At 32.5% G+C, this 16,990-nt stretch overlaps 1 protein-coding gene across 1 annotated transcript in view; it reads left to right on the plus strand.

The window, feature by feature from the left end:
* The first annotated feature begins 2,025 nt into the window (after positions 1-2,025).
* Positions 2,026-16,990, plus strand: part of LOC100372340 (protein disulfide-isomerase A5-like) — a 38,156-nt gene continuing 23,191 nt past the window's right edge. Inside the window, exons 1-6 of the mRNA XM_085494722.1 lie at positions 2,026-2,110; positions 8,295-8,430; positions 10,220-10,307; positions 13,018-13,083; positions 14,689-14,734; positions 15,394-15,486. Of these exons, the coding sequence (XP_085350848.1) occupies positions 2,030-2,110; positions 8,295-8,430; positions 10,220-10,307; positions 13,018-13,083; positions 14,689-14,734; positions 15,394-15,486 (510 nt within the window). The 5' untranslated portion in view covers positions 2,026-2,029. The remainder of the gene's footprint in view (positions 2,111-8,294; positions 8,431-10,219; positions 10,308-13,017; positions 13,084-14,688; positions 14,735-15,393; positions 15,487-16,990) is intronic.

Raw genomic sequence — 16,990 nt, forward strand, 5'->3', positions numbered from 1 at the left:
CCGCTTTAATCAAAAGCTCACATATGCCACAATGTAAAACAAATTGCATATGTTATAAAACTTAATGGCCCATATAATTCGGGGTAACACAAACTACTACCTACCAGTCACAATATATAGATATATATATATATTTCACGACGGAAAATATAAAAATCGGTTGGTGTTACCAATCAACTCTTCCGATGAAATAATTGTTATATTTTAGGGAATAGCGGTCATTGACCATGTGCATGTATGTCGTATCTCAGATTTTTTGTTGGTGACATAATGCGAATATATGAATATATATATATATCATCTTGGAGATTATTCTGTAATTATCATTACATCATTCCGGGGACTTCGCGCCATAGTTTCATATATATATATATTCGCTTCCATTTTGAGCAGGCGTCTACCTTACAAACCTCTGATTTTGGTTGCTATAGATACGTGAAGACGGACTCCTAAAATAAACTGTGACGATTAACATGTTATGTTAGACTTGTTTCCGTCGTTGGCACACAATTTCGAGTTGATTAAACAAAAGACAGAGAATTGTTATAAAAACTGCCACGACTGGGTCAGTAGTCTCATATTTACATTTAAAGGGCGGTGGTCGTCGCGCCGCGTCGTATTCGAAATGGGACTCATAACGCACACAGCGCGTGTCAAATACGTCATTTGTTTACATGAAATCGAACACGCGCTGCGCGACGACCCTTTAAGCTGAGATTAAGAGTGTGAAATCGACATGCACGAGTGCGGTCAATATGAGACGTGTTTAATCAAGACTGCGGTATATAGTTACCAATTTATTAACGACACACTGAAGTAATTATCGACAGTATAATTACTCATTAATATTCAATATGAAAAAAATTAAACGTGTCCTAGGAGAGAACCTGTAGAAAACGCCGGGTACTATTTCCCTTTGATAAATTCGCTGTTTTTTTGTTTTATTTCCAATAATTATGTTTTTCCCCGCAAAAGATAGACGTAAACATATTTTGTTCTGCTATTATTCCTGCATTGTTATTGATTCTTTTGCTGTGCAATTAGTTTTCCAATTCTGTCATCGCCCCGGGAGTTAAAACCTTTATACGGGTAGTCACTTGTATGGCTGCCTTTACGTTACCTTCTATTCATTTGGGAAAACAGGAGGAGAGACCGTGACTTTTTTGAATCTCCAACATTCGGGGTAGCTGCCCCCTTTGGTCCCCCAACAATTGTACTGACCATGGCATGCCAGATATATAAACGTGGCGCATAGGTCGGTAATAATATTACTCCATGGTATACAGATGTGGGACTCATATGTTGGTAGTTATGTATTGAGATAGCGAAATGAATGACAGCGTAAACTCTGTGGAATTCTGAAGGGCATTTACGAAAAAAAATGACGGTGGACTGCCACCGAATTCAAAACTTCGACCCTTTTCTAGAGAAGAAAATTTGGTATGGAAAAAGATAAATAAACGCTATTTGAGGGCCGAAGAATGCATTTGAGGTGGGGAGCCAGAGGGTAAAATGACGCAATTTCGGACCGAAAAGACCATTTTTGGTCAACATGGCACCATTGCCCCACATTTGTCCCAACTGAAGAAACTAGAAAGTTTTTCGTAATATAATCCATCTATAACAGGAGAATAATCGGGGAAAGTAAACCATTTGGGCATACTCCCGGTGGAATTAGTTATAGTCTGACCGCGGTCTAACCGCCCTAAATAAGAACAGGCAAGTTGGACGTAATTAGAATGGGTAAGTGGAAACCCGGAACTATGGCAGAGCAGCGTTCTGATTGGCCGTCAGATACACGTGTCACTTGTCTGCGAAAGTATTGTACAAAACACAAATACAGGTTAACAAACTTTTTGAAATAACTACTAAGGCAAGTTATTCAATCGCGAAAATATACATAGTCACGTGGTCGTGATAATCCGTTTGATGATTGTATTGACGTAAGTAAAATAAAACAAATCACGGACCGGTCCTGGTCACTGAACTAAATGGTTTTATCTTTTTGATTACCTGATTATATCTGCGCATGTGCAGTGCACGGTACGTGGCAGACTCCAAGATGGCAGCGACCATGTCTCGATGTGTTTACGTGATACTGATTTTACTGGTAATTTTTAGATTTTATACTTTTTACATCTCGCACTAGCACACTGTAGCGATTTGACACACCGGCGTGCGTTGAGTGTGGATTTTCATGTGTGTTTATCATTTTTGTGTACGTTTATGTGTAAGCGACCATTGCTACCGGTTGAGCGAGTCGGACCTGTCCCCCTGGTTCAACACGATTGTGAATGACCCCCGCCCCAACCGTACAGTCAGCTGCCCGCTGACATGTTCTCGATATCGGCTGCTGTTATAAACAAAATAGGCGTTACATTACTATTTAAGTAGGTAGACCGGTTTCAGCCACGTTGTTTTGGTTAAAAATGACCCGGTGAATTTCTCCGCTCACTGGTATGCCTAAAAATAAAATATAACATTCGATTTGTTATATACATTGTCATGTTCGATGGTTTAAAAAAAATCATATTTTTAACAACCGAAAACTTTAAAATTAATTAAATTTTGACATGTGGTCGAACTGTTAATACAATATTTAATTTTCGCAGTTGGGATTTTAGACGAGTTTGTAACATTCGTGAGGACCGCATTTTGCGATAGTCGCTACCGCTCCGTGTCCTAGAAGGAGGTACCCATAGAAATGTTCACTGCTAACAAAAATTCTGTAATTTTCACAGAATTCCTAAAAAACATTGTTCTCTCTCTCGGAATTAACAATGTTTTTTACAGTATTAAAAACAAATTTCCCCTTGCACCTCCCGCCATTCCTAAATTCAGGTTAAATTTCAGGATCTATTAAAATAAAGATATTCAACTAGTGTGTTGATATCAGATAAAGTTCCCAATTTGAAAATCTCGCAAATTGCGAGATTATCATATAGGCACAAAAGCAACGTATGTTTCTGTAAATATTAATTAATTAATGCAAATTAAAAAAGTAACTGAATAACCTAATCGAATGAGATCACATCTGTTAACGTCTCATTTAATTGTTAATGCGACAGTAATGAATATTAAAATTATACCTCAATCTTTTTAAAATCTAATGTAGGCGTCATTTTTTTGTTTGCTTGTATATATTTTTTATTGTTATTTTTGTTTATTTATGAATATATCATGCTTTTACTTGCCGTTTATATATCGTAGTTCAGTAGTTGGGGAGATCATGATACGATATAAAAAAAAACTAATTACAGAATAACTAAAAAATAAATATAAATAAATAACAATGATGCCAAACATTGGATTAACTTTTAATATAGTTGCGATATGAACTCTATTATAACACTCTCCTCTATAGGGGTTGCATATTAATTGGAGGTTAATCAGACTCAATTACAATGCAATGCAACGTAGAATAGTGTTCTAATTAATTTTTAATTGTCATTATTTATTCATTTATTTATATATATTTAATACCTGTAAAATTTCTACCTTTAATGTTTTGTTTTTGGTAAAAAAATTAATTTCATTCATTCATTTATTCATTTAAATTAGTTGCATGGACACACACACAATTCATGTGTACATAGACACACACGCAATTCATGTGTACGCGAACACACACAATTCATGTGTACACTAACACACACAATTCATGTGTACACTAACACACACAATTCATGTGTACATGGACACACGCAATTCATGTGTACACAGACACACACGCAATTCATGTGTACGCGAACACACACACAATTCCTGTGTACACGGGCACACACACATGGATGCATACAGGTTTACCAATGAATATCCAAACCGTCAGCTACAAGTATTTTTCCCCCCAAGTATCAAATTCTACAAAACTACAATCTCCATTGTCCAGCTCTAATATTAATTGCATGACATATGTTTCAATATGCTAATGATATGAATATTAATAATATTTTGATTGAGTTATTGTATTCAAAAATATTCTTCTATGTATAGATTAACTACCAAAATATTAAAAATAAAATAAAGAAAATAATGTAGAAAATTAAGATTTTTTTGTAAAATTTACATTTTGATGTACATGGAAATATTCGCTATTTTTTGTTTTCTGTTCTCACTTCATCAGATTAATTAATCTAAAAAAATCAAAAAGTACCCAGATTTACCATATAGTCAACTTCCAACTTCCAAGCTAGTTATCAATTGGCTTGACTTCTACATAAAAAATTATATATTGTCAATCTGATTTTGGGAGATAAAATGGTACAATAATATGAACGAAATTTTAACACATTTTTTTTGTTAAAAACATGCTATACTTCCACACTTCAAAAAGTACCTTGTAAGTCACTACAATGTATATATCTTTTCCAAACCTTGCAAAATTTGGAGATACAGTATATCCTTGCCATAGGAAACAATTTTTTTTTTCACTTTATTCATCAATTTTTTCTGAACTACAATGTCTTTATATTTTTATTTTATTTCATGATATATCAAATATGAAAAAATTGAGAAAATGACAACATTTTTAGTTTCGTGTAGCAGTCTACCTTAAATTGAAATGATGAATCAAATAACGTAATTAAACATGCCTCGATAAATAAACATACCACAGCTGTTATAACAAACACTGAATATTCTTTTTCACGTAGTTCGTTTTTTAACAATAAAGTACCGTAAAATCTGTATTAGAAGCCGCATCCCTAGTAGAAGTCGCACCCATTCTTTTTTGAATAATTGAGAACCAAAAATTCATCATTTCTCATATGTGTAGATGCTCTAATAGAAGCCGCATCCCCTCTATTGCATTGTACCATTTTAATAGAAGCCGCGGTTTCTAATACAGATTTTACAGTACCGTACTAAACATCACATTTCAATGAAACTTGGCACAATCTCAAATTTTTAATTAACTTTTATTATGCATCCAATACAGAAGCTCTTTCTAAACTTTCTAGGATTTTAATGTGGTTCTATATTCATAAAATCCAGATAAAAAAAAAAAAAAAAAAACGTGTCAAAAATCCAGTAAAGTGAAAATGCAGTCACTGTAGCTGATTGTGTTTATGACATTGAAGGTAAAATGTCAATCTCGGACACAGCCCAGTTTTTCATTTGTATTCAATTTGAATTGCTTGTTATTATCTCGCTTCAGATTATCATGTGTATCATTTTAAAAAATATGTTTACCGAGTTCCCCAGTGAGTTGAAAAGGTCAATGTTTTGACTAGATCTTAATATTTGCGTGGGTTGACCATTAAAACTTATTTTAATTCTCTCCACAATTCACTGTAATTATGATGATTTGAAAATGGAGGAAATTGAATACATACAGATTTTACAGTAAGTGATATGTTTCTGATCTAAATTTTTCGCTAGAAAGTTTTATGGCCAAAATGAAGAATAGCACTAGAGGATGTTTGTTTACTTTCGTTTTTTTCAAAAATTCTGACAAAAAAACCTAATAATTGTCACCCATGGTAACCAGAAACATGATTTTTTTCTGAGCCCAACACAAAAAAGTAGGTATCTAATTTGCATATGATTCAAATAAACTCCCTTCGTTTTTACATGTTAGCATATAAATTTGCATATAATTTGAATAAATCCCCCAAGTTTCTATATAATAACCTATAAATTTGCATATAATTTAAATAAATCCCCTAAGTTTTTATATATTTGCATATAAATTTGCATATAATCTGAATTAATCCTCTATATTTTTCAACTTAATAAATAAATCTGCATATAATTTGAATATACTCTCTAAGTTTCTATATTATAAATTGTTTTTGTGTTGTAAATTCTATTGACTTTAGGGATGGTCTTTCATTGTCGCAAATTGTAATTTTTTATTTAAGACTGTACGCTTTCTAAACACAATTTTAACAGCGAGAAATAAACAATAAACAGCTTTAACCTTTTCACCACCAGACTTTTTTGCCCAAAATTTGTCTACACTTATTCTTATCTTTTTCAATTTTTCTAGAAAATGAACCCTAATTTTGGAGCCAACAGAAGAAATTTGAGTCAATTTTCAGTTTTTACTCAAAAAATTTGTCTATTTTTGTTCCAATGTTCTGAAGAAAGTGCAGACTATAAATGGGATGTGATTGTGATGAAAAGAGAGAATTGTTGGGCTAGATGATTTTGACATAGTGTGCTCGAGGAAGAGGGTCCACTGTCAGCCAGGGGTTGCATAATCAACACTCGAGCTAGTAGTTTTTTGCTACATTGTTGGTTTTAACCCTCATAGCACCAAAGTAAACTTCAGACACCATCCACAAAATACTGTAGAATACTTTATTTTCGCTTAGAATTTATTTTTGCTATTTTCGCTGAAGGGATGATTCCATGAAAATAAAATCCAGCGAATATACTTTTTAGCTCCGCTGTCGACTTTGTCGAGCGGAGCTTATCATATGAGTGATTGTCCGTCGTCGTCCGTGTCAATGTTTTACTTTTTCGACTTCTTCTTGAAAACTACAAGCCTGAATGCTTTGATACTTGGTGTATATGTACCTTGGGTAGACCTCTCTCAGATTTGTTCATTTCATGATGATATTTTCAATTCTCTAATTTTGGTGAATATTTTTGTCATTTTTGGTAAAAAGTGATATTTTCAACTTCTTGTTAAAAACCGCAAGTCCAATTGCTTTGATATTACATGTATAGGTACTACATGTGGACCTCTCTCAGATTTGTTCATTTTATAATGATATCTTCAATTCTCTAATTTTGGTGAATATTTTTGTAATTTTTGGTAAAAAGTGATATTTTCAACTTCTTGTAAAAACCGCAAGTCCAATTGCTTTGATATTACATATATAGGTACTACATGTGGACCTCTCTCAGATTTGTTCATTTCATGATGATATCTTTAATTCTCTAATTTTGATGAATATTTTTGTAATTTTTGGTAAAAAGTGATATTTTCGACTTCTTGTTGAAAATCGCAAGTCCAATTGCTTTGATATATTATACATATAGGTACTACATGTAGACCTCTCTCAGATTTGTTTATTTTCTAATGATATCTTCTGCTCTTTAATTGCCATGTGCATTGCTAACAGCGGAGCTATCTCAGCCGACAGCCTGCTTGTTTTCCTATATTTCACATTCAACTCATCAAAAATCAATGAAAATAAATTCCCTAAAAAACGGCCAAAAAGCCTTTTCAGCGAAAATTAATTCCAGCGAAAATATAGTATTCCACAGTAGTTCCATTTATAGTCTGCTCTTTTCTGCATAAAATATTGCGAAAATAAGTCACACAACCCTTTCACTGTCAACGAGATCTCGGCGACCATTTGCGAATAAGGTCTATTTTACAACTGTAACAAATTTTAATTTTTTTTTTTTGAGAAAAAAAATCGATTAACACCTTACCTGATAGGATAATTTTTTCCCCATTCATTTTGCTGTGAATGTACTGTGAAAAACTTTATTTTCGCTTGGAATTAATTTTCTGCTATTTTCACTGAAGGACTGATTCAGTGAAAATAAAATCCAGCAAATATACCTTTTTTCCTATCTTTTACATTCAACTTGCCAAAAATCAGTGGAACTATAAAATTCCATATAAAACACCCAAAAATTCTTTTCAGCGAAAATTAATTCCGGCAAAAATAAAGTATTTTATAGTACTGTTGATTACGGGCTAATACTAAAACAAATAATTGTAAACAGATTTTGACATAAAATATTGCTACTTTACTAAAAAAGTCTTTTCAGCAAAACTTAATTCCAGTGAAAATAAAGTATTTTACAGTATTTGAAAAGTTCAATTGCCATATTAACAGTGGTGAGAAGAATACAATGAGATTAAAGAGGAGAAATGTATAATAACTTGAGAAAGAGCGTAATGCGAAGAGTTTAAGTAGAAAAAATGTAGAACAATTGGAAAAGGAGAGAAATGCAAGGAGATCAAGTAGAAACCAAATGTATAGATTAGAGTGATATTTGGTAGTAAGAAATGAAATTTATGTTTTGAAATTTCACTATTTCAAGAGTTTACCCAATTCTTGGTCTCAACTTAACCAGTTGTATCAACTACTGTAAAATGACTAATTTTCACCTGGTTTAAATTTCGCTGATTTACCATTTCAGGAATATTCAGTGAGTTTTATATTCATGATTTGATCATTTAGATAATGTATTTTATGCTAAATTTTACATATTCACTGGGTTTTAATTTAGCGCATTTTCCAGTCACAAAAATAAGCAAATAACCCCTTTACAGTATTCCCTTGCGGGCAAGGTTTCAATAGTTTTGCTATGTTTTCTGTTAACAGGTGGTGATTCCTTTACATTTGGATGCGGCTAAGAGAAATTCTAATCAACAGCTTATTGAGAAAGTAGATGACATAAAAGAATTCAAGAAAATTCTGAGAACAAAAACCAATGTCATGGTTCTATTCTCAAAAAGTGGTAAGTCGAACCTTCAAAATTTGTCGCAATTCACAAAATTAAACCTGCATAATTTTTTCATATTCTTTCAAATATTTCGATGAAAATTATTAGCCAAAGGTAGTTTTGTCCATCTGGTCCAAAAAAAAACCTAATGTTCTATTCTCAAAAAGTGGTAAGTCGAACCTTCAAAATTTGTCGCAATTCACAAAATTAAACCTGCATAATTTTTTCATATTCTTTCAAATATTTCGATGAAAATTATTAGCCAAAGGTAGTTTTGTCCATCTGGTCCAAAAAAAAACCTAATGTTCTATTCTCAAAAAGTGGTAAGTCGAACCTTCAAAATTTGTCGCAATTCACAAAATTAAACCTGCATCATTTTTTCATATTTTTTCAAATATTTCGATGAAAATTATTAGCCAGAGGTAGTTTTGTCCATCTGGTCCAAAAAAAACCTAATGTTCTATTCTCAAAAAGTGGTAAGTCGAACCTTCAAAATTTGTCGCAATTCACAAAATTAAACTTGCACATTTTTTTCATATTTTTTCAAATATTTCGATGAAAATCAGTAGCCAGAGGTAGTTTTGTTCATCTGGTCGAAAAAAACCCAAATGTTCTATTCTCAAAAAGTGGTAAGTCGAACCTTCAAAATTTGTCGCAATTCACAAAATTAAACCTGCATCATTTTTTCATATTTTTTCAAATATTTCGATGAAAATTATTAGCCAGAGGTAGTTTTGTCCATCTGGTCCAAAAAAAACCTAATGTTCTATTCTCAAAAAGTGGTAAGTCGAACCTTCAAAATTTGTCGCAATTCACAAAATTAAACCTGCATCATTTTTTCATATTTTTTCAAATATTTCGATGAAAATTATTAGCCAGAGGTAGTTTTGTCCATCTGGTCCAAAAAAAACCTAATGTTCTATTCTCAAAAAGTGGTAAGTCGAACCTTCAAAATTTGTCGCAATTCACAAAATTAAACCTGCACATTTTTTTCATATTTTTTCAAATATTTCGATGAAAATCAGTAGCCAGAGGTAGTTTTGTCCTGGTCCCAGAAAAAAAAATGTCATTGTTCTATTCTCAAAATGTGGTAAGTAAAGGATTACATGTAGTCAACTTTAAAAATTTCACAAACTTAATTCTGCACATTGTTGTGATTGGCAGAGTTGTGTTCGATCACAGTTTGATTCACACAAAACTATCCCACAATCTTTTCTCCAATTTTTTTGATAATTTTTGACCAAATGGATATCATTTTTTACTTGCTTTATGTCTTGATCAAAATGTTCGAAATTTATGAAAAAATTTGTGAATATTGACAAAAGTTTGCGTTCAAAGAATTCAACCTAATGGACATAATTTCCTATACAGGTCTTAATCAAAATTTCTGAAAAAAATAAGAAAAATATCCTGAATGGTGACAAGTTGACTCTTTTGCTCAAAACATTGAATCGGTGTCTTGCCAGAAAAATAGCATACATTATTGGCTATTTTATAAAACAATAGAATATGTTAATTGCCTATACTCATTGTTATGCTAATTTGGTTCTATTATTTATCCAAAATACAGTTAGGGACCCCATAATTTTTCTCACCAACATTTTGGTACAACATTTTAATACAACATTTTGATATTTAATGTATTTTTTCTAAAATTTGGGAATAATTTTGAGCCAGATAGACATACCTCCCGATTTGCTACAGACTTTCATCAAGATTTATGAGGTTTTAATGCTTTATGGAGAACCCTGGTTGAATACATAATTACTGTGACTGTAATTCACTTCATAATACTGATTTTCAGCAAAAGTTGTAAACAAACTAATGGGAATGTATGGTGACGTGGCTGCTGAGGTCAAAGGTCTTGGGACGCTAGTTGCTATTGACTGCGGGTAAGTTGACCCCTAAGTTTCTACATTTTAAACTATAAATTTGCATATGATTTGCATAAACCCCCTAAGTCTTTAGTTTAGCCAAGTATATAATTTGCATATGATTTGAATAAACCCCCTAAGTCTTTAGTTTATCCAAGTATAAATTTGCATATGATTTGAATAAACCCCCTAAGTCTTTAGTTTTTTTCAAGCTTATATTATGGGAAGTCTCTGCCTCATGCGACAACTCATTTGAATATTATTTTATTTTTTATATTATTAGTGTATACTCTTACATTTATGACAGAGTTCAACCTGTGGTCAAAATAAGTTTTTTTAAAGATCACTACACTAAAATAAATGTAACTTTTAGTTTATTGGTGTTTCTATTAGTGAAATGTTTTTAAATTGGTTGGCTGCCATTAAAATAACTTATCAGATTTCACTGATATTTACAGTATAGATTAATTCTATATTCTAATTTGCTTGTGATTTGAATAAACCCCCTAAGTTTCTACATATTAGACTAAAAATTTGCATATAATTTGCATAAACCTCCTAAGTCTCTACAAGTTTAGCCAAGCATTTTTTATGACTGGGCAAATAGTGAGAAGTATCTGCTTCTTGCGACAATTCATTTGAATATTATTTTATTTCTCTATTAGTAGTGTATATACACTTACAGTTATGGCAGAATTTAATCTGTGGTCAAAATAAGTTTTGTTTCTATTAGTGAAATGATTTTTTTAAATTGGTTGCCTACATTTAAAATAACTTGTCAGATTTCACCGACATTTACAGTATAGATTAATTAAAAAAATGAATATTAATCATCATAATGTTCTAATAATTTTTTACAATGATAAGTACCCATCTTATAACTAGATAATATTTTTTCATTATATGTATCCAAACAATTATTTTAGATTTCATGAGAAATTTTCACTAATGGTAAATTGCACCCCAAAAAAATCACCATTTTAATGGATTTTTTATAAAATGGATCGTATATTTTAAAATTTGTATCATTGTAAAGAATTATTAGAAAATTTATGATCATTAGTATTCATTTATTTATGAGTTAGGCCAGACTTTTTTTAATCCTTGTTTCTCGAGTTTTTATAAGGAAATTTTTTTGGAGGAGGGCGAAAAAAAAATAAAATTAATTATTTTTTCTATTAGATTTGTGTGATTCTCAAAGAATTGTAAGTGAGATCATTGATGTGAGAGAAGAAATGAAATAAATTTTATTCCATGTATAACCTTGTTTCTCTTCTGCGCGAGACTTTGGTACTTTGATCATGATACTCCCACGAAAAAAAGGGACTTGTTATGTGGCGGGCGGTAAAAAAATGAAGATAAAAATAATATTTTTTTTTAGCAATTGTTTGCGCTTACAAGTTGGCGGGCACGAGAAATTACGCTGAAGTAAAATTTTATTTTTATTTCATTTTTGGCTACTGTTCATTCGGCGGGTTCGCGAAACAAGGGATAATTAAAGTCTGGGCTTAATGCTTCAACACAGGTTTCTGTGTTCCAAAACGATTCATTTATAAGCAGTTTTTATCCAAACAAATATTTTATACTGTGATAAAAATCTTAAATGTTGATATCATGTGTAATAGTCAAGAATTATGCAACACTTTTGAAACGAAGTATTTGGATCATTTTTTTTTTGCAACTATTTATAATAGCTGATGTTTACACTATGGTTTTATTTTATTCTGTTGTTCACAAAACCCGGATTAAAATATGTGGTCACAAAAGTACTTTTCGCACAAAACACAGGTGTCCATGAAAATGGCGATTTTTTTGTCCATTTATCATTGGTTGCTATGGTGAAAATTGTCACTATATCTAAAAAAAAAATTTGGTGAAAAATATTGTGTTGCTATAAGATGGATAATTATGGTTGTGAAGAATTATTACAACATTCTGGTGATTATTATTAATTTTTTATGAAATAATGCTTCAACAGGGGTTTCTATAGAAATTATTCCAAACTGTTCATTTTTATGTTGTTCTGTTGTCTGCACTTTCTTTCAGAAGATTAAAAAAAAATAAGCAAGTTTTTTTAGTAAAATCTCAAAATTGACAAAAAATTTGTCTGTTGGCTTCAAAATTAGGGTTTATTTCCAGAAATATTGAAGAATACAAGAAAAAAAAGCAGAATAATTTGGGCGAGAAACTTTGAAGTCTGGTGGTGAAAACGTTAATGCTGTAACAATTTTCGCATACTTAATTTCCATATTTTAAATCTACAGTATTTCACTGGCAGCTAAATTATTGTGCTAAATAGATATTCAAATTTAACTATAGATTAAATTTTTTCCTTCACAATCCAGTAAACTTAAAAACCTGAGTATCCTATCCTGGCAAAATCAAATCTCCTAAAATTAAACCCAGTGAATATTTTATCTTCTTCAGTACCCTTTATGGAAGGTGATCACAGCAGTCATAGACTATATACCCTCAGTACTCAAATGATTACCAGTATTCGTTAATAAACAATGATCAAAGACCAAGTTTTAAAATAGTAGCATTTTGAAGGGGTGGGCGACAATGTCCATATACTTAGTTTTAATAAAAATTATTTGATTGTGTATTAACTCTGCGTTGCAGACTTTAAACTGTCATAAAAAGTTAATGAAAACTACACCAGCTTTTCTGTCAACTTGTATTATCAATGAAATTTCATCTCTGATGTAAATTATTTTTTCTCTTGCAGAGCAAACAAGAAGTTATGTAAAAAATTGAAAGTGTCAACAGAATCGTACACTTTGAAACATTATAAGTAAGTACATGTGTCTGTGCATTGCATGCATGCATTTTTAGTTTTCACCTGAAAAACAGCAATGCATGATGGGATATATTGTAATGAAGGCAAGATAATATTTTAGCTTCAAAATGACATACTGTAGGATACTTTATTTTTGCTTGGAATTTATTTTCGCTATTTTCGCTGAAGGGATTATTTCGTGAAAATAAAATCCAGCAAATATACTTTATTAGTCCCCGTTCGGACGTAGTGTGCCCTGTGTGCGTCCGTGCGTCCGTGATCACCTGTATCTCGAACATGCATGGACCAATTAAGTTCAAACTTCACTCATACATCACACATTATATGGGACATATGCACATGCATTTTTTTCATGATCCGATTAACGATAACTGAATAGTGGCCATTTTAAGGCCGAAAATGCATCAAAATCGCACATTTTCACCATTCCGGACCCGGATCTCAGTTATGCATGGATGGATTTTGTTCAAATTTGGTACATACATTAAACATAATAGGACCTTGATGCACGTCATCTTTTTTTCAGATCAAGTTTGAAACGGCCGACTGGCGGCCATTTTGTTTTAAAGAATTCAGTTCTGGATCTGTATCTGAGACATGTCTGGATTGATCAAGTTCAAACTTCACACACACATGGTACATCATGTCACAAATAGATATGTGCATTTGTTTCATGATCCACTTTAACAATAGCTGAATGATGGCCATTTGAAGGCCGAAAATGCATCAAAATCACGTATTTTCACAATACCGGAACCGGATCTCAGTCATGCATGGATGGATTTTGTTCAGATTTAGTACAATGTGTTGTACATATGCAGGTGCATTTCAGATCAGATCACTGAAAGTGGTCTGAGATTTCGGTCATGATCTGCTTTGAATGTATATGTCACTCAAATATGAACGGAACAGGGACGTGTCATTGACAATGACTTGTTTCCGATATTTCACATTAAACTCATCAAAAATCAGTGAAAATAAATTTCAAGCAAAACGACCAAAAAGCCTTTTCAGCGAAAATTTATTCCAGCGAAAATAAAGTATTCCACAGTAATATGTTAGCTTTTATTGAATATAACTATATTTGAGTTTTGGCTAAGTTACTCAAAATTGAAAAAAAACATTCAACTAATTTTAACAGCAATGCATGATGGGATATATTGTAATGGAGGAAGGTAATTTAGCTTATAAATGACATAATATGAATATAACTTGCAAATCTCATAATTTTTAGTTTTAAATTTCGCAGAAGACAAAATCTAAGCAATTCCGCAAGTCAGTGAAAATCAAAAAATTTTGTAAACTATAACTTTCACAAAATGTTGTATTCACGAAAGCCATAAAATCTTTAAAATCGGAAAATAAATATATGCTACTTGCCTGAATTGATTTTGTTTATGTATATGTAAATTCATATTGCTATGTAATTAAAAATAGTGGATTGGTGGCTGTTTTAGTTGTAAACATGCCCCAAAACTCATCACACATACTTCATCTGTCACAAGCTTATATCAGATTATATTTACTAGGGGCCACTATCATATCCTTGCTCTACTCATGTAAAACATTATTTATCAACTGTTTTTTTTCTGTTCTCAGAGACGGAGAGTATCATAAAGATTATGACAGACAAGAATCAGTAAAAGTAAGTTTAGCGTTTGAACAATCATGATTATTACTGTCACCGCGATATTGTTTTGAACACCAAAACAACAACAATACCAGATAAGTTGCCGACTGTTTTGCAATGTGTGTCTCGTGACAGGATTAATTAACTGGTTAATTCAAATCACTTTTATGAGGGTGCATCGTTAATTTATGAGCATTATGACATGCATTTCGTTATTATTTAGAAATTGACGCAATTGAATGAAATAAATTGAAAGGCAGTCATTAATTATCCACTGGTTATAATTTCGCTATTTTCGCTGACAAGTAAAATTTGCTATTAAAATAACAACATAGCTAATTTTTTTTCTTTGAAAAATTTGTGAAATTAAAACACAGTGAATATACTCAACACATCAAAATCAAAATGAAATGTCAGTGAAAATAAATGGTTAAAATGGTATTCAACGTGTTGGAGTCTACTATTTGTTTGACGTCTCCTGTTAAGGTTGGTTTTACCCAACTTGTTCTAATCGTGTGACAATCTCAACAAACCAGTTAGCAATTTGGATGTGTTGGTGTTTTGAACATTATGGCAGTGATGGACAGCAATCATACTGAAATTAGAAATGCCACTGCCATGCTCATATGAGACAGTTAATTTTAACTTCATCATATACTTGTTTGTTCTTGCAGTCCATGACAAATTTCATGAAAGACCCTGTTGGTGATGCACCTTGGGATGAAGACCCATTGGCTGGAGATGTACGTCACCTTGGTAACGACAATGTAAGTACAGTATTCAGTCATCATTTGGGTTTTTATGTTTTATTGTTAATTTATTACAATTATTCATTGAGGCTAAAAACCTTAATAAAGAACTTAAAAATAATAATAATGAATAGAAATTCATTTCTATGATGAGCAAGGAAGGTAGGACAGGTTTTGAACGTTCCAAATGCGCAGAATCGCAGTGCACCGAACATCAATGTTTCCAACTCGCAACGTGAAAAATCCCCTAAAATAAAACTGCCATCATCTTTCAACTAACTCGTACCAGCCTCTGAAAATTTGTACTCCATTCTGCATAAGCAAGAATAACGAGCATGTAAATTATCTTTGGCTATAGCGTAATATTTTAATATTTTTTGTGGGTATTTTGGGAGTTGAAAATCTATCAAATCACACTCATATTTAATATGTGAAAAACACAAGTACCATCTCTAATTCAGTCCAAAATCATCTTTTTCAACTGGAAATCTGAGCTGTCTTAAATAGTTCATCTAGATCCTTGTTTGTACCCACTAACACTCACTCCGCTATCTTTAAAAATCTGTTTCAAATATGCCGCTGACTTCTTCCGGGTTGCATGTCTGTCGGTGTTCTTTTGACTTTTTATATTTTTGTCCTACTCTTACCCGTTCCTAGGTAGGGTATGCATGCAATGGAATTACATCGCATCTGACAGTAATTCAGGAATTGGATGATTTAGGTGGGCATGCCAAGGAGCTGGCTCCATCAATCAGCATTCCTGTAACAAGTCGCAATGATTTCAAATTTGAACCAATAGAATTTGTTGTCTTATATAATGTCAGATTATTTGACAAAAACATGCAACTTTTTCTATTTACCATAAAAACGCTTCACAGCGCTTCATGTTCCATTTACTAAAGAAATGCACGAGAGCATTTACTGTTGATCTTGGATGCTCAGGTTGGAGCTCAATGTTGGCGTTACAACTTTGTTTTGAGCTTCTGCTGTAAACAATTTCCCAAGCTCAAGTTTAAGCTCAGGGTGGAGCTCAGGTTGACTCTATGCATGCTCAAGTTTAAGCTCAGGGTGGAGCTCAGGTTGACTCTATGCATGCTCAGGTTGAAGCTCAGGGTGGAGCTCAGGTTGACTCTATGCATGCTCAGGTTGAAGCTCAGGGTGGAGCTCAGGTTGACTCTATGCATGCTCAGGTTGAAGCTCAGGGTGGAGCTCAGGTTGACTTTGAACAAGCTCAGGTTGAAGCTCAGGGTGGAGCTCAGGTTGACTTTGAGCAAGCTCAGGTTGAAGCTCAAGATTTAGCTCAACATACCTCATTGTAATTCATTTCGTCAACAATCGCAGTTTCTTCCAATAGCTGAACATCACTGAGTGTTTTCCCAGATTTTCAGATTACACTTACAGCATTTCAACTTTTTTTCTAGGCCAGTAGACCCAAGTTCAAACAAAGGGGCAAGGGTCTCACAGATTTGAGGCTAAATCCAATGGCTGGATTCATTCACTAATGAAATCTATTTTGGGGGAA

This window comes from Saccoglossus kowalevskii, chromosome 20, assembly GCF_978046115.1.
Source record: "Saccoglossus kowalevskii chromosome 20, keSacKowa6.1, whole genome shotgun sequence".
Classification (NCBI taxonomy): Eukaryota; Metazoa; Hemichordata; class Enteropneusta; family Harrimaniidae; genus Saccoglossus; species Saccoglossus kowalevskii.